Here is an 18,834-nt window from a genome sequence, read left to right on the forward strand (position 1 = left end):
AAGTTTGTCATAATGTCTCTGAATAGATTGATTGGGAAAATGTCTAAAACCACCTACACAAAGTTGGCACATTCCACTCAAAATGCTTGAATTACATTGCCTGGAAACTGTTTAAACTTTCTTTTCAGTATTAGCAGACAGAACAGTCTATTCTTTATCTAAATCTTTGTAGATTAAAAACCAACAAAGTGCTGAGTTGGTTCCTTTGCCCTTGCTGAGTTAGTGTTGTGAACTATGGAGAATATTAAAGGAGGCAAACTGAAGGTAGAATGGGCAGGTATATGACAGATAAAATTTGTTGCCCAAAATTGTGAAGTGATATGTTTGTTACGAAGAATTGGGAGCTGCCATATAAAGGTCATAATTCTAAATGGGGTGAAGGGTCTTGAGATAGATGCACGCATTAAGGGTTGCAGGACTTTTTGAAAATGTTTTATTAAAGCAGGCATCAGATCTTTTGAAATAGGGACAGAGTGCATCAAAGCAAAAAGAGTTATGATAAACATGTTTAAACCATGGGATTGGATTCCAGTGGGACACTATGCCCAGTTCTGTGCGTCACATTTCAGGAAAGATGCAAAGGCATTAGAGAGGATGTGAAAAATATTCATGAGAATGGTTTCAAGGGTGAGGATTTTCGATGTGTTAGATAGATTGGACAATGTGGTATTATTTTCCTTGGGGAAGAGGAGGCTGAGAGGAGATTTGACGGAGGTTTTCAAAATAGTGAGGGGCCTGGACAGAGTATTTAATGAGAAATTGTTTGAGAAGATGAGGATATCTGTTAAAATGCTGGAAAAAGCAGCATTGATAATGTTGAGGACAAAGCTTTTTTTTGCGGCAAGTGGACAGGATCTGGAATTCACTGCCTGGATCATCTTGAGGCCATGGTCAATCATTGATTTCAAAACAGAATGGGATCATTAGCCAAAAAAGAAGCATTTTCAGGGCTATGGGGAAAAGTCATCGGAATGGGACTGAGTGAATTGTTCTTGAGAGAGCCTGTCCAGACAAATGATCACCTCCTGTGTTGTAAACATTCTATGATTGTATGCGCTGACTTCAGTTGGTCCAGCAATAAAATGACTTTAGTTCAATCTCTGAGATCCTGGAAGGACCTGTCGGAGAATGTTATCAGGCTGTAATAAATGGTTGGTAGTATCAGGGCCCCAACAGAATCCAATCCTTCCTTCAGTAGTCACAAGGGTACACTCTACTAGCTGAGCAATCTGTTCAGAGACACCAAGGCAAATTATTGTGTTCCTGCCACCCAAGGGCAATGATAAGTTCTGTCTGTGCAGACAAGATGTCAAAAATCAGTCCTTTACACTGTCACTGCTTCAATTTTAAAAACTACGCCCCAGTCCAACGCCGGCATCTCCAAATAATGCTTCAGTTTGGATTCTATGAGACTGATGTGTTAGCCAAGCCCTAGTCCTATGCCAGAAACAGACCCAGAGTCTCAAAGTCCATAAATCTGCCTCTGTATAAGAGGGTCTTGATTTACTCATAGTAATCTCTGTAATTTAAATGAAAATAGCATCCATACAAAAGCAACTCTATTTTATGAGAGTTAACTACTTGATAGATAAAGTCATTATGCCCTCAGAAGAGTCATTGTCACTCTTGTGAATGGTAACTTTGTAATTTAAATAACCAATTAACACTTCCTTGTTCACTGAGCAGTACAATCTAGCCCTAACTGATCTGTTTCTGAAAGTGGTTGAGAAGTACATCCAATGCATCAATACATTCTATAGTATATACTGTGCAAGTTGTAAATGTGAGAGTAAGGATATATAAGGCCAATGTTTGGGGAAGACCCAGTGAAGACTGGTGTGGACAGAGATGGCAGCTTATAAATAGACCCATTTGTGCAAGTGAAAACTGATTGCAAATGTTAGCGAAGTAAATAACAGATCCAAAAACTTAATTACACAGATGTCTACAACATTAATTGTTTTTTCTGTTGCTGTATTTAACATCTTTTCCTCCATTGCATGGAGTTTGATAGGTTCTGCATCCAGGTAATGACTCTTCCATCCTGTATAAACGTAGACATGATTGTTGGGAAATAATTTCGTACAGGTAGTTCTTCTGTGATGGTTGCATTCTTGTGTGACCCCGCCACTATATAAAAATCGCAAAATAAAAATAGCACTTAAAGTTTTAAAGTTCCCACTTTAGAAACAGCATCCCATCTTCATCAATCACATTACAACCAATTCATGTTGATGAAATGCACATTAGAGCAGAATGACCTGTATTTTGGCTCAAATCCACACAATTTCTGGGAGTGGGTTTGGGAGGAGGTGATCATTGGATATCCATCATAACCATGAGCCACAGCTGATTTTCCTTATTCCCTAAAGAGATTCCTCATAACATTCCAGATGGGTTCAACTAACTCAACACTGACCTGGGATCAGTAGACTCAATGTGCATCTGGGCTTTACTAACTGAGCCATCATAGGGATAGGATCTGCAACAACCAGAAATGGTAAGTGGAAAATCCATCCAAAGGTTCAAAAAGTGTGGTGCTGGAAAAGCACAGCAAGTTAGGCAGTATCCGAGGAGCAGTAGAGTCGATATTTCAGGCATAAGCCCTTCATCAGGAATCCATCCAAAACATCCCTATCATCACTGAAGCCAATTTGATTCACTCCATGCAATGTGTTGAAATTAGATTTCCAAATGTCGTGTTTCGTGATCATCAAGAAACAGTTAAGTGCTTCTGAGTACAGTGATAAATGTGGAGTTGGAGTCAACCAACTTTACTCCATTTTGCATCTCGATACCTCCGCTCCACCATCTGTACTGGAGTTTTCAACCTTTTGAGTTCCTTTCAGAATTCTCCCTTCATCATCAAGGCTGCTCTCAAACTAAAAGAGTGTCCTAGCTGCAGTGTTTCAGTTTAAGTATAACTCTGCCTACTGTGGCTATTTCAGAAAAGCTAAACTCTGGAACCAAATCGACAAAGTTGCCCAGATATGCCCTGTTCATAAAGGGAAAAACTTCCAATCTTCTAGACAATTACCACCACATAAATTGACTGTGTGTTAGTAGAAAATGATGGAGAATATTTAACAATGCTCACTTAAGGTTCAGTCAGGCCTTTTTGGCTCAGAGCTCATCACACTTGTGGACCAAATGTGGATAAAATGCTGAAATCCAGAGATGAGGTGACAGTGACTGTACATGACATCAAGACACAACCTGGCCAGATGCAACGCTAAGGACCCATAGCAAAATTTAAATCATTGGAATCAGGAGGAAAGCTCTCCTTTAATTGAAGTCATACCTAACACAAAGGAAGATGGTTGTGTCTTTTGGAGGTCATTCATCTCAGCCCCTGAAGACTTCTATGGGTTTTCCCCAGGATAGATTTTGAAGCTATCTTCAGCTGATTCATCAATGACCTCTCTTCCAACAAGATCAGGAGTGAAGATATTCACTGACATTTGAAAAGTGTTCACCTCCATACACAATTCCTTCACTGCCATTGAGTCAGAATCCTAGAACTCCCTAACACTGTACTTTTAAGAGTGTTAAACATGAACACAGTCTGCAGTGTTCAAGAGTACACCTAGGTTGAAACTTTATTGCTGGAACAGCACAGCAGGTCAGGCAGCATCCAGGGAACAGGAGATTCGACGTTTCGGGCACAGGCCCTTCTTCAGGAATGGATGCTGCCTGACCTGCTGTGCTGTTCCAGCAATAAAGTTTCAACTTTGATCTCCAGCATCTGCAGACCTCACTTTCTCCTCAAGAGTACACCTACACCTTCTGTTGGGCAATTAGGGATATGAGGTGAATGCTTGTTACTAATGAATGGAGGAAAGAAAACTTAAACAATTAGAGACTGAACACATGATCCAGGCAAGCACGTGAGGAAGTGTTGCATGTTTGTCGGTGTGTTCGTGTAGGTGAAAATTTAAACTGAAGCATAGTTGCCTTTTTCAGGTATATATAGAACCCGTGCTTCGAGGAAGAAATAGGAAGATCTCTAAATGTCCTGTTCAGTAATCATTCACCAACCAGTATTACAAATAATAAACATATTATCTTGTACTTATCACATCGCTCGTTATGAGACCACTGCTTGAGTAAATGGCTCCTATATTCCCGACATTACAGTAGCACAACACTTAAAAAGAATTATATTGAAATTAAAGTCCTGAGATAGCATGATGTGGCGGAAGTTGTTAAATTAATGCAAGTTCTTTCTTTAAGCAGGTAAATGCCAGGTGCCAGACAAGTTGACTTGTCATGGACCACAGAGAAATGTACATGTCTGGTTAGATTCGTCAGGAGTACACTGAGGGTTAAGAATGAAGTGGTCCAAATGAATGGTTGCCTGTCTTTTATCTTAATGCTGCAACAGTCCATTATACAAAGGTATCTATAAAAGGGCCAATTACACTTGCAAGGCAAGGCACTAATCAACTCCTGTACTTGTGTTTTTATTTGATAAAGTTCAGGAGAAGCAGTGAGTCAATCAGTGTGTTTCTGAGATTGTTAGTTTCACAAAATGATGCAGCCTGCTGCTATCAAGGTTTCCCGGTGTGGTCAGATTGTTTATCAAAAATAGCATTACCTCAATGTCATAAAAGCTTGTTTCCAAGTGGCAATTTTGTGTTTATTTATTTGTTTTTCTTTACAGTTTTGCCTTTTGCATGGAACTAACCTCCTTTACCAAGAAAGAGCTTGGTATCTAGAACACAAATATCTCACACCAGCAACAAGCGTGCAGATAAGGAACCAGGTGAGTCTTTGTCTAGTCATAGCACCTTTCATAACAGAAAACCCAGCAATGCTGTTCAAAACACATTCAAAATATTGTATATTGAAGCAATGAGGAAGGGCGGAGTGGGGGTTAGATTTTAATTTACCTCAGAGGAATCCAAAACTGGAGGGCATATGTTTAAGGTAAGAGGGGAAAGATTTAAGAAGGACCTGAGGAGTAACTTTTTTACACTGACAGTGGTGCATGTATAGAATGAGCTGCCGGAGGAAGTGGTGGAGGCTAATATAATTAAAACGTTTAAAAGGCATCTGGATTGGTACATGAATAGGAAAGGTTTTGAGGGATATGGGCCAAATGGTACTCGATAAATTTAGGACATCTGGTCAGCATGGACAATTTGGACCAAAGGGTCCTTTTCGGTACTGTTATGACTGTATGAGGAATTGGGCTTACAGTATAGGCAGATAAAATGATCATGCTTGATTCTTGCTTGCTATTATTTTAACTGGACCATTCTGTTTTATTTTGGTGCTCTTACAATAGACAATCTGGTTGTAAAATATAAAGGATATATAAAGGATGAAGCCTTGAGAGCAAAGGAGCAAAGGAGGACAAAGTAGTGCTGTTAAAACCCTTGGAGGCAGAGGTGGGGTTGGGGTGCAAGATAGCATGGCGGTAATGTCCTGAGAATTGACCTGGGTAGGGGGCTGGGGTGTGGGACTCTGCGACCCACACTTGACTTTAATGCTGCTTTGCGCTGGCTTCAGTGCAGCATTGTACAGCCCTAATAACAAGTAGCACCCAGCATGTGCAGAAGTAGGGCCAAATGCGCATGAAGAAATCTGGGACAAAACAATCCCAGGAAGGCCTGACTCAGGAAACAGGACAAAAAATGCCAAATTACTGGACAGTCCCAGAAAATCCAGGGTGGTTGGACAGTCCCAGAAAATCGGGGGCGGCACGGTGGCACTGTGGTTAGCACTGCTGCCTCACAGCGCCAGAGACCCGGGTTCAATTCCCGCCTCAGGCGACTGACTGTGTGGAGTTTGCACATTCTCCCCGTGTCTGCGTTGGTTTCCTCCAGGTGCTCTGGTTTCCTCCCACGGTCCAAAGATGTACAGGTCAGGTGAATTGACCATGCTAAATTGCCCGTAGTGTTAGGTACGGGGTAGATGTAGGGGTATGGGTGGGTTGCGCTTCGGCGGGGCAGTGTGGACTTGTTGGGCCGAAGGGCCTGTTTCCACACTGTAAGTAATCTAATCTAATCTAATCTAATCCAATGTGTCTGCCTGACCTAGTAGGTCAGTAAAACTGCCATGAAGGCTCCAATTGTGTGTTAACTCTATACTGAGTGAGTAAGAAGAGGAGCATTCTAAGTTAAATATTAGGAACTTTTCTCTGTGGTGCTCAGCAGGTGCTGGAAAGCACCTCTAGCATACAAAGAAAGCCTGTGCCTCTACTGGTCAGGCTGTTCCACATGCCAACTGTAAAGTAGAATCAAACACCAACTACTCCACTCTCTCTTCTCTCCCCATTGCAGCCATCACTTACTCTGTTGTGACAGGGCCTGAGAAACTTGACCAGCCCAAAGTCTGCCATACCTGCCTCACCTGTGCCCTAACATGATGACAAAATGTTCAGCAGATACTGAGCAAGTTAGGCAGTATCTGTGGTGAGAGGAAGAGAACTAATGTTTCAGGTCATTGACCTCTCATCGCAATGAAAACATTAACTTTGTTCCTCTCTGTCCAATCTACTGATAATTTTCAGAACTTTTGTTACTTTTAATTTCAGATTTCCATCATCTACAGTACTTTGCTTCATAAAATTATGATGTTGGATGTGATTGTTAGTTGCTCTGCTCTCCCACTTAATTCCCCTCATTGATTTGGTTCTGAACTTACTTCTGCATAAACTCCTTCCCTGGTCTATCGCGTGGATAACTGACCCCTCAAAGACCAAGGTAGTCTAGGTACCTAGTTTAAAAGGATCTATCTGATCTTGCATGCAGTGGTATTAAGGTGTTACTCTGTGGTTCCCTATGTGGAGAGGCTTGTGTATTATGATATTCCCCTGAACAATGTCATTGGGAGCTCTTTTTTATTCTTTCATGGGATGTGAGCATCACTGGTGGGTCCAGCATTTGTTGCCCATCCCTAATTGCCCTGGAGAAGATGGTACTTAATTTGCTGCAATCATTGAATTATAGGTACACCCATATTGCTGTTAGGAAAGGAATTCCCAGGATTTTGACCTACTGAATTTGAAGGAACAGTGACACACTTTCAAGTCATGATGGTATGTGGCTTGGAGGGAAGTTTACAGGTAATGATGTTCCCACGTATCTGCTATCCTTGACCTCCTAAGTGGTAGAGGTCACGGATTTGGTGAGTTTGTTGCAGTGAATCTTGTTGGTGGTCCATACTGCTGCACTGTTTGTCTTGGTGAAGGGAGCGAATGTTTAAGGTGCTGGAATGGGGTGCCAGTCAAGCTTTGTTCTGGATGTTGTTGAGACTTGCTGTGACCACCCCTAGTGAGAAAATCAGCAAAGTGTGGGAGAGGTGCCAGACAAAGTGTAGTCCAAAACATCCTTGACGACAGAGCAGGTGAGGAAAGATGCTGCCTCTCAACAATTGAGAAGAGGCCAACTGTGGTAAGATGGTGTGGGTCATCATGTTTGATGTGGACCACCAGCCGTTTAAGATTGTGCAGACAATGATGACATTCAATGTTGAACAAAGTCACAAGTAAGTTTCTACCAGGGTGCATTTGCCAAGTCCTGTGGCAGGAAAGAACTGGGGACCAGGCTATGAACTTGAAAGTTGGGAATCTGCAGATAGGTGACAGATGTGTGGACATCTCTGTTGGTACACGAGGTTCTTTTACAGCAGCATCTGTGACAGAGCAGTTGTCTCCAACCCAACCTCTACTCACTCCAAAGGACTAGAAAAGGTACCTAAAAAGACAATGTCTCACTTTCTCATGGTTGGTGAACCACATCCTGTAGGATCAACCTATTCATGGTCAAATGAATAAACTTTAAATGCTGTGACTTGGTATTTTTGAATAGTCATGGTCTTGTCAAAAACAAGTTAGGGCTAAAGGAATCAAAGGCTGTTGCCACATTCCTGTACTGCAGTGAGGTCTAGACTGTATCGGTGACAGATAAGAGTGCTCGAGAAATTCCTTCTATGCAGGTAGACCATTGACAAATGCAACTGCCCTTCTTGAAGCAAGCTTCAAAAACATTCAGACAGAAATCCTACAATTTCAACTTTGATGAGTTGGATCACTGCATCAAGGAAGCTACTAGATCCTGTTTCCTCAACTCTCGAATGACTAAAGTTCCAATGTATGACCCAGAAAACGCTTCATAGATGGTCTGAAGCTCTCCATGAAATGCAGTAGCATTGACAATATGAATGGGAAAGCTTGCTACCAATAGTGACAATTTATCCATCAAACTATTTCCATGCTTTGATTCACAATGTCTCAATAATGAGAAGAGCACTTGCAGAGGAGGAAAGAAAAGAAAATATATCCCCCAGATCCTACTACCTCAAGGGATGTCCTGCCTCACGTGCTCAAAGATCTGTCAGTCAAGAATCAATCTTTTAGTCCAATAAGATTTGTGACAGAAACTCATGGCACTTTGTAAATGTCATCCTAAATGTCATCCTTGAACTGACAGACATCCATCACTCATTAAGGTGCTACGATTGATCACATCAGCATTGAATTAGAAGAGGAAAATGAGCTGATCTTCACATGCTCATGACCCTAGCTGGAAGTTGCCAGGTTTTGAGATTGTTTAGTGTACCCCCGCACAGTAGCATCTTATCATGGTCTGCTGACAAAGGGTTCAGAAAAGATTTACAAGGATGTTGCCAGGGTTGGAGGATTTGAGCTACAGGGAGAGGTTGAATAGTGGGGGGGGTTGTTTTCCCTGGAGCGTCGGAGGCTGAGAGGTGACCTTATAAAGGTTTATAAAATCATGAGGGGGCTCCAGAACTAGAAGGCATAGGTTTAGGATGAGAGGGGCAAAGATATAAAAGAGATTTAAGGGGCAACTTTTTCACGCAGAGGGAGATGCGTATATGGAATGGGCTGCCGGAGGAAGTGGTGGAGGCTGGTACAATTGCAACATTTAAAAGGCCTCTGGATGGGTATATGAATAAGAAGGATTTGGATAGGCTGGGTTCTGGCAGGTGGGACTAGATTGGGTCGGGATATCTGGTCGGCATGGACAGGTTGGACCGAAGGGTCTGTTTCTGTGCTGTACACCTCTGTGACTCAATGCAAAGCTCAGGAATAATGGCTGCTTGGGCAAAGATTTGATACTTCCAGAGGAAGGTTTGTAGGTCCAGACATGGAAATGGACAGTTTTTTTTAAATGTATAAAAGTAGTGAATGTTGAAGAACATCTGACTTTCTGTCTTGGCCCTGTAAACTGTGTGCATATTTGAAGGACGGATCATTCTTACAACAGCGTTTTATGTTTTGTCATTGTTGTCAGTGAACATTCTCTGGTAATGAGAAGCTTCCTTTAGGAAGAAAATTCTAAGCACAAATCTTGTGTGGCATACATTGATCTTTTAATTCTGGGATCTGGCTCCAAATGGTTAATGCTGTTAAATACAAACCTTCACAAACCTTGCAATATGAATAAATGTAGACCAGCAGACTGAGAATGAGGTGAAATGCTAGACGTGATGCCTTCTTCCCTGCTTTTGAGTGTGGGCCAAGGCAACAAATGCAAACATGCTGTTTTACTGTGGAAAGCATCAAAGCTGAACCGGATGTAGTTTTCATCTGCCCATTCACGTGCATATATTTTCCAGCAGGGATATTTCAGTGTTCTCAAGGAATTGTTACTCCCTTAGAATGATTTCTTCCTCGCATGTCAAAGGATGCTGAATCCAATTGTAGCATAGCAGCTCCCTTGCCAGATAAGATCAACCAAACTAGCAATATGCAGTGATTCAAACAAGTCCGTGTGGCTAAGTGACGTAACAGCCTGATGCATTTTCCCCCTGAAACAAAAGCAATGCCCTACCTTGGAATGCAGTTAAAAATAAATACATAGACAAGAAATATTGCAGAAATGGAAAAGAGGTACTGCTAATATTTTGAAAACAAGCTGTGGTCAGTGATCACTAAGTTATCTTTTCTGAGTAATATCGAATCTAAGTTTATTTCCTAAAATGTATCTATGCCAAAATGACTGAGAATGTGTGTGACTGTCTCACAAACAAGTTGCATTCATCTCAGTAGTGAGAAACTCATGTTAATTTAGATGCGTATATTCTCTTGAGTTAGATCAGATTTATTATTAATGAACATAAATTCTGTTTCAAACAATTATCAGCTCTCTATTAAGTATATATTTTTGCAGTCATTGCATATATTACTTGTAATTTTTTGATTTTATGTTCCTGCTTGTGCGACTTGCCGAATGGGAGCCTCTTTTGGAAGTTTGCCATACACTATGCATAGTTTTCTAACTATTGAGTTTAGTTCTCAGAATATTCTGCTTGAATTTCCTATATGTGCTGTCATGGGACAGGCTTGCCACCAGGAGACTGATGTCTTTTACCAGTAAGAAGTAAGCTTCTCGCCCTCTTACACAATAAAACGAAATGACCACCGCAAAACAGTTTAAACGTTGGAATTTCCAAAGCTCCCCTAATGGCAACAGATTGGAAAAATTCCAACTTCAGTTGCCACTCTGAGTCAGCAGTTAACTGGGGCAGCTGGTGAGGTTGATACTTTACCTCGGTGTATTGAGTTAGAAAAAAAGAGAGAAAAAAACCTGGTGAAAACAAAACCTCCAGAGCAACCCCCTTACCCCACAGCGGCAATGGCAGTTAGTGATATTGAACTGAGTTGTGATTTCCCTTCCCTGTGGTTGACTATCCTGTCAGGGTTCTCACCTGGATTGGATGACAGAGAGTATTGCGACTATTCTGTCACCACATCAGGAGAGGAAGGGATAGAAGAAAACTTGGTAGGTTTATTTACAAGAGACGTTTACTGGCTGTCTACTTAATTTGTTGCTTCCCTCTTGAAAACTTATCTGCATCTCCATTTTTTTCATCTGGAATCAAAACAAAGATAGATATTTTCATTTTTAAATGCAAAAAGAAACTGTGAGAAAATTCTGTATTGACTACTGTATCTGATTACCAAATTTCTGCTTTAATTTGATATTAAAAGTAATATTGATCCAATATTTGGAGTGGGGGCAGAACAAAGATGTAGGAGCGACAGCTTAGCTTATTGTTGGTGTACCCTCTCCCAGAATTGTGTCACTATGATAGAGGAAACCCAGCCACGGGTTCTTCCTCCTGATCAATATCCAGAAACCCGCTCTGGAAAGTTTGTGCTCGGTAACAGGGTCAAACTCAGCTACAATGCCCCCTACAGTTCAGTAGCCTGGCAACATCATTGTCCAGGCTAACATGCACCAAGTGATTATGAATTTTAATTGTTTCTGCCTTCAGAATTATATTGCAGTATCAGTGACTGTTGGAGAACTACCTCAATTCTGATGTAAGGACATTATGTACTATCTTTTGTTTCATTCTTTCATAGAATGAGTGTGTTACTGGCAAGGCAGGCACTTGTTGTTCATTAAATTTCACACAAAAATACTTGTTGAAATCCGGTCAAGATAACACAGAGAGTGTATTCCTGGTTCTCTAGTCTACACCCCATGCACCTGCTCTGTCTGAGCTGACGTGTGACACATTGCCATAGTAATTTGAGATCTACATTCTTGCAAGTGAATAGCAATAGGCTTTATTGAACATAACATTATACAAAGGATAGTAAGAGAGAACATCTTACTTAGGAGCCTTGAACTGTAAGTATCTGTTTTGAGTGATCTAATGTCGCTTTGACATAGCTCATTTTTGAGCGTGTTTGGTAGCTATACTTGGAATAAAGGTACAATTCGTTTTAATCTACATCTTTCCCTAAATTCATTAGCAGTACCCCTTTTAACTATTAATATTTAACTAAGAACATTTAACACTTCACCCCCTGCATCTTATACCCGATAAGTGTCTCATATTTGAAGGACTAATCTCCAAATGCATTCTCAATTCTCTTAGAAGTCATGCAGGACATATGCCCTCCCTTGTCATTTCTGTAAAGGGTGAACATGTTGGTGGTGACATTCCCTCTACAGCCTCAGTGAGGATCTGTGCATTGCAATTGGTGCTGATGCCATTTGACAGCATTGACTGCACATGAACCTTGAAAGTCCATGCAGACAAAAATGAAATTAGCAGGAGCACTAATTGGTGAAATGGTGTGACAACTCCTGATGACTCACAAATACACTTGAATACAGCATCAGTTAAGACCAATGAAAGAAAACCTGAATGACAAGATCGTCATTGAGTCTTAGAGTCATACAGCACAGAAACAGACCCTTCAGTCTAATTCATCCATGCCGACCATGTTTCCCAAACTAAACTAGAACTGTTTGATCCATATTCCCTCTAAACCTTTCCTATTCATGTTCCTATCCAAATGTCTTTTAAATGATGTACCTGTACTTGCATCTACCACTTCATCTGGCAGTTCATTCTATATATGAACCACCCTGTGTGACAAAGTTGCCCCGAGTTCCCTTTTAAGTCTTTCTCCTCTCACCTTAATATTATGCCACCTGGTTTTGAACGCCCCAGTCAAGGGAAATGACCCTTGCTAATCATATTATCTATGCTCCTAATGATTTTATACACCTCTATAAGGCTACTTCTTACCTCTTACACTCCAGTGAAAGAAGTTCCTGCCTCTCCATATAATTCAAATCCTCCAATCCTGGTAACTTCCTTGTAAATTGTTTCTGCACTATCTCTAATTTAATAATATCCTTTCTATACCAGAGTCGAAAAGTGTGATGCTGGAAAAGCACAGCAGGTCAGGCACCATCTGAGGAGCAGTAGAATCGACATTTCGGGCATCAGGAATTTCTATAGCAGGGCAACCAGAACTGTACATAGTACACCAGAAGTAGCCTCGACTATCCTGTACAACCACAAAGTGGCCTCTCAACTCCTGAAATCAATGGCCTGAGCAATCCTAAGACTGGCGAAAAATACTGACTCCCCATATCTCATCCCACTACTTCTATAGCACCCAATCCTCTCATCCTGGTCTATTTCCAGCACATTGACTGGTTCCAGTTCTCTGCCTGATTGCCAGTCAAACAGCCAATTTTCCTCCCATCTTCAATGTTTTAAAAAAATGTTCAAGTTCTGTTCTGATTTTCTCTAACCACTCATAGCAACATATGGATTAATGTTTTATATCTGGTGATATCTGGACCATCCTGACACTGGCTGTGAACTATCAAATCTGCCTGTGATAATGATCTGTGGCAGAGCAAAACTGCTAATACTCATGGTTTTAAAAAAAAGTTAAAATTAGAGGTCACCCTTTTTAGACAGATAAGGAGATTTTTGTTGGCTTCAGCAGGTTGGGACCTTGACTCAGAAGGCAGTGGAGGTGGTGTCATCGAATATTTTTAAGACAGAGGTGGATAGATTTTTGTTAAGCAATGGAATCAAAGGTTACTGAGGACAGATGGGAATGGGGAGTTTGAAAAGCAGACAGACAACCATGATCTTATTAAATGGCAGAGCAGGCTAAGGGCTCCTACTTCCTAAATGGGCTCAAAGATGAAGAATGATAATATGCACTAAGTCATACAAAATGCTTTTTCCTAACTCTACTGCACTGTGAACCAACACTTAGAAGACAATAGAAAAATAAACAGGAGGGATGCAAATGACAGTGCAACACATGTAAACATAAACTGTTTCCATTTTGCTAATGGTATGTTTGTCCTAATAGTGACATATTGCATGACTCCTCTGAACTAAAAGTCTAATGATGGCCATGAAACCATTGCTCATTCTCGTTAAAAAACTCATTTTCTTCACCAACATTGTTGAAAGAAGGAAATCTGCTGTGCTTACCTGGTCTGACCTACATGTAACTCCAGATCCACAGCAAGAAGTTGATGCCTAAATGCCCTCTGAAATGGCTGAGCAAGCCACTCAAGTGTATGAACCACTAGAAAGTCTCAGAAAAAGAATGAAAATGGACAGACCACTTGCCATCAACTAAGGCATCAGAAATGACTAATACAAACCAAGCTCTGACAACCCTGCAGAGTATTTCTTAATTACATCTGGTGGCTGGTGCCAAAATTGGGAGAGCTGTCTCACAGACTAGTTAAGCGACAGCCCTGACATAGTCTTACTCACAGAATCATACACTCCGATTCATTCCCAGACACTGTCATCACCATTCCTGGGTATGGAATCTTTCTGCAGATTACCAGGTACCATCTGCCCTCAGCTGATGAATCATCATTCCTCTATTTTGAACACCACTTGGAGGAAGCACTGAGGGTGACAAGGACACAGGATGTATCTTGGGTTGAGAACTTCAGTGTTCACCATCAGAAATAGCTTGGAAGCTGCACTTCTGACCAAGCTGGTCAGGTCTAAAGGAACCAACAGAGGGAAGAATATACTTGACCTCATCCTCATTAATCTGCTAACTGCAGATGCAACTCTCCATGAAAGTATCGGTACGAATGACCACCACACAGTCCTTGTGGAGACAAAGTCCCACCTTCACATTGAGAATGCCCTTCACTGTGTTGTGTCACCATGCTAAATGGGACAAACTTCAAACAATACAAGACTGGGCATCCATGAGGCACTGGGGGCTAACAACAGCAGCAGAATTGTACTCCAGTACAATCTGTGATTTTGTGACCCAGCATAATCACTATTCTGCCATAACCATCAAGCCAGCAAATCAATCCTGGTAAACCCTGCCAGGAGCAGCACCAAGCATACTTAAAAATGAGCTGTCAACTTGGTGAAGCTACAACGCAGGAGTATGTCAAAGTCAAACAGCATAAGCAGCAAGTGACTGACAGAGATAAGCGATCCCACAACCAACGGATTGGATCTAAGCTCTGCATCCTTCTACATCCAGTCGGTGGTGGACAGTTAAACAACTGAATGGAAAAGGAGACTCCAGAAGTATTCCCATCCTCAATGATAGGGGAGCCCTGCATATCTGAGTAAAATATAAAGTTGAAGCATTTGCAACAATTTTCAGCCAAAAGTACTGAGTAAATGATAAACTTCAGTCTCCTCCAGAGGTCCTCAGTATCACATTTGCCAGTCTGAGCCAACTCAATTTACTCCACGTGATGTCAAGAAATGGTTGGCCACATTCTAAACTGCAAAGGCCAGGGGCCCTGACAAAATATCTGGCAATACTGAAGATTTGTCATACGTTGAGCCAAGCTGTTCCAGTTCAGTTACAACACTAGCATCTACCTGACAATGTGGACAATTGCCCAAGTATGTCCAGTGTACAAAAAGCAGGACAAATCCAACCTGGCCCAATTATTGCCCCATCAGACTGTTCTCAATCATCAGTAAAGTGATGATGGTGTCATCAACAGCGCTATCAAGCAGCATCTACTCAGTAATAACCTGCTCACTGACACCCAGTTTGAATTCCACCAGGGTCACTCTGCTCCTGACCTTACTAAAGCCTGAATTCCAAAGGTGAGTGAGAGTGACAGTCCATGACATCAAGACCAATTTGACCGAATGTGGTTTCAAGGAGTTTTTGTAAAATTGGACACGAATCAGAGGGAAATCTCTCTGCTGTTTGATGTCATACCTGACACATAGGAAGATGTTTGTGGTTGTTGGATGTCAGTCATCTTAACTCTGTTACATCTGAGGAGTTCCTCAGGGTAGTGTCAGTGATCTTCCCTCCTTCATAAGGTCTGAAGTGGGGATGCTCACTGGTGATTGCACAATGTTCAGCACCATTAACAACTCCTCAGATACTGAGGAGGCCCATATCCAATTGCAGCAAGAGTGGGACAAAATCAAGGCTTGGGCTGAAAAGTGACAAGTAACATTCACACCAAACAAATATCAGGCAATGACCATCTCCAGTAAGAGAGAATCTAACTATCATTCACTGACATTCAATGGTGTTACCATCACTGAATTTTACACCTTTAACATCTTGGGTGTTACCATTAACCAGTAACTGAATACGACTGGTCATATAAATACTGTGCCTACAACAGCAGGGTTAATGGTAGAATCTTGCAATGAGTAACTCACCTCTTAACTCCTCACAAGTCAGGAGTGTGATGTAATATTCCCCACTTTTCACGATGAGTGCAGTTCCAGCAATATTCAAGAAGCTTAACACCATGCATAACAAAACAACCAGCTTGATTGCATCTATGCAGATCAACAAGTTCTATGCACTGAATATTCACATGATCTACTTTAGACTTAAAGATCTTTTAGTCTTTGAATAACATTTTATTTGTTATTTAAAGTTGCTATTCAAATTATCAATGCCCATCATGATTTTATAAACATCTATAAGGTCACCCCTCAACCTCCTATGCTCCAGTGAAAGAAGTCCCAGCCTATCCAGTCTTTCTTTATAACTCAAACCTTCCATTCCCAGCAATATCCTGGTTAATCTTTTTTGAACCCTCACCCAATTTAATAATATCCTTCCTATAGCAGGGTGACCAGAACTGTACAGAGTACTCCAAATGTGGCCTCACCAACCTCAACATCCTCAACATGACATCCTAACTCCTGTACAAATTCATAAAATCATAGATAAAGTGAAGAGCATGGGTCATTTCCCTAGTGTGGGGGACTTCAAAACTAGTGGACACATTTCTAGGGTGAGATATTTAAAAGAGATCGGAGGGGCAACTTTTCATACAAACGGTGGCTTGTATACGAATAAACTGCCAGAGGAAGTTTAAAACAACATTTGGACAGGTACATAAATAGGAAAGGCTTAGAGAGTAATGGGCCAAACACAGGCAAGTGGGGCTAGTTTAGTTCGAGAAACTTGAGTTGGACTGAAAGGTCTGTTTCTGTGCCATATGTCGCTAACTTCTTGTATTTCTTTTTGATGAGTCTTTGGCGAAAGGTTGAAGTTTTTCTCTAAATGCATCGATCTTATGCTGATGTTCTCTCTCCATGATTATAAAGATTTCTTCCATTTAACTGACTTCAGCCTGTGCAGATGAGGCACCATCCATCCTGACTGAAGCTTCATTGGTCTTGAACTTAGAATCATAGAGTCATAGAGATGTACAGCATGGAAACAGACCCTTCGGTCCAACCTGTCCATGCCGACCAGATATCCCAACCCAATCTAGTCCCACCTGCCAGCACCCGGCCCATATCCCTCCAAACCCTTCCNATCCATGCCCCTCATAATATTGTAAACCTCTATAAGGTCACCCCTCAGCCTCTGACACTCCAAGGCAAACAGCCCCAGCCCGTTCAGCCTCTCCCTATAGCTCAAATCCTCCAACCCTGGCAACATGGGAAGCCTTCAGAAATGAGATAACAAGAATCCAGAGAAAGTATATTCCTGTCAGGGTGAAAGGGAAGGCTGGTAGGTATAGGGAATGCTGGACGACTAAAGAAATTGAGGGTTTGGTTAAGAAAAAGAAGGAAGCATATATCAGGTATAGACAGGATAGATTGAGTGAATCCTTAGAAGAGTATAAAGGAAGTAGGAGTATACTTAAGAGAGAAATCAGGAGGGCAAAACGGGGACATGAGATAGCTTTGGCAAATAGAATTAAGGAGAATCCAAAGGGTTTTTACAAATATATTAAGGACAAAAGTGTAACTAGGGAGAGAATAGGGCCCCTCAATGATCAGCTGGGAGAAAGTGAGAACTGCGGATGCTGGAGATCAAAGCTGAAAATGAGTTGCTGGAAAAGCGCAGCAGGTCAGGCAGCATCCAAGGAGCAGGAGAATCGACGTTTCGGGCATGAGCCCTTCTTCAGGAATTGAGCTCATGCCCGAAACGTCGATTATTCTGCTCCTTGGATGCTGCCTGACCTGCTGCGCTTTTCCAGCAACACATTTTCAGCCCCTCAAAGGTCAGCAAGGCGACCTTTGTGTGGAGCCACAGAAAATGGGGGAGATACTAAATGAATATTTTGCATCAGTATTTACTGTGGAAAAGAGTGTGGAAGATATAGACTGTAGGGAAATAGATGGTGACATCTTGCAAAATGTCCAGGTTACAGAGGAGGAAGTGCTGGATGTCTTGAAATGATTAAAGATGGATAAATCCCCAGGACCTGATCAGGTGTACCCGAGAACTCTGTGGGAAACCAGAGAAGTGATTGCTGGGCCTCTTGCTGAGATTTTTGTATCATCGATAGTCACAGGTGAGGTGCCGGAAGACTGGAGGTTGGCAAACGTGGTGTTTAAGAAGGGTGGTAAAGATAAGCCAGAGAACTATAGACTGGTGAGCCTGACCTCGGTGAAGGGCAAGTTGTTGGAGGGAATCCTGAGGGACAGGATGTACATGTATTTAGAAAGGCAAAGATTGATTAGGGATAGTCAACATGGCTTTGTGCATGGGAAATCATGTCTCACAAACTTGATTGAGTTTTTTAAAGAAGTAAGAAAGAGGATTGATGAGGGCAGAGCAGTAGATATGATCTATATGGACTTCAGTAAGGCATTCGACAAGGTTCCCCATGGGAGACTGATTAGCAAGGTTAGATCTCATGGAATACAGGGAGAACTAGCCATTTGGATACAGAACTGGCTCAAAGGTAGAAGACAGAGGGTGGTGGTGGAGGGTTGTTTTTCAGACTGGAGACCTGTGACCAGTAGAGAGCCACAAGGATCGGTGCTGGGTCCGGCTCTAAGGCTCAGAAGGGAAAGGGGGAGAGGAGGAGAGCGCTGGTTATAGGACACTCTATAGTTAGAGGGACAGACAGGCGGTTCTGTGGACATGGGCGAGACTCTCAGTTGGTTTGTTGCCACCCGGGTGCCAGGGTCCGAGACGTCTCGGACCATGTCTTCAGAATCCTTAAGGGGGAGGGTGTGCAGCCAGAAGTCGTGGTGCACGTTGGCACCAACGACATAGGTAGGAAGAGAGGTGGGGAGGTCATTCAAGAGCTCAGGGAGTTAGGCTGGAAGCTGAAAGCTAGGACGGACAGAGTCGTCATC

The 18,834-nt window shown here is 41.9% G+C and overlaps 1 protein-coding gene across 1 annotated transcript in view; it reads left to right on the forward strand.

Moving 5' to 3' along the window:
• acoxl (acyl-CoA oxidase-like) overlaps window positions 1-18,834 on the forward strand; it is a 390,645-nt gene that overhangs the window by 343,079 nt on the left and 28,732 nt on the right. The window contains exon 18 of the mRNA XM_043687180.1: window positions 4,664-4,765. Coding sequence (XP_043543115.1) covers window positions 4,664-4,765 — 102 coding nt within the window. The remainder of the gene's footprint in view (window positions 1-4,663; window positions 4,766-18,834) is intronic.

This window comes from Chiloscyllium plagiosum, chromosome 3, assembly GCF_004010195.1.
Source record: "Chiloscyllium plagiosum isolate BGI_BamShark_2017 chromosome 3, ASM401019v2, whole genome shotgun sequence".
Lineage (NCBI taxonomy): Eukaryota > Metazoa > Chordata > Chondrichthyes > Orectolobiformes > Hemiscylliidae > Chiloscyllium > Chiloscyllium plagiosum.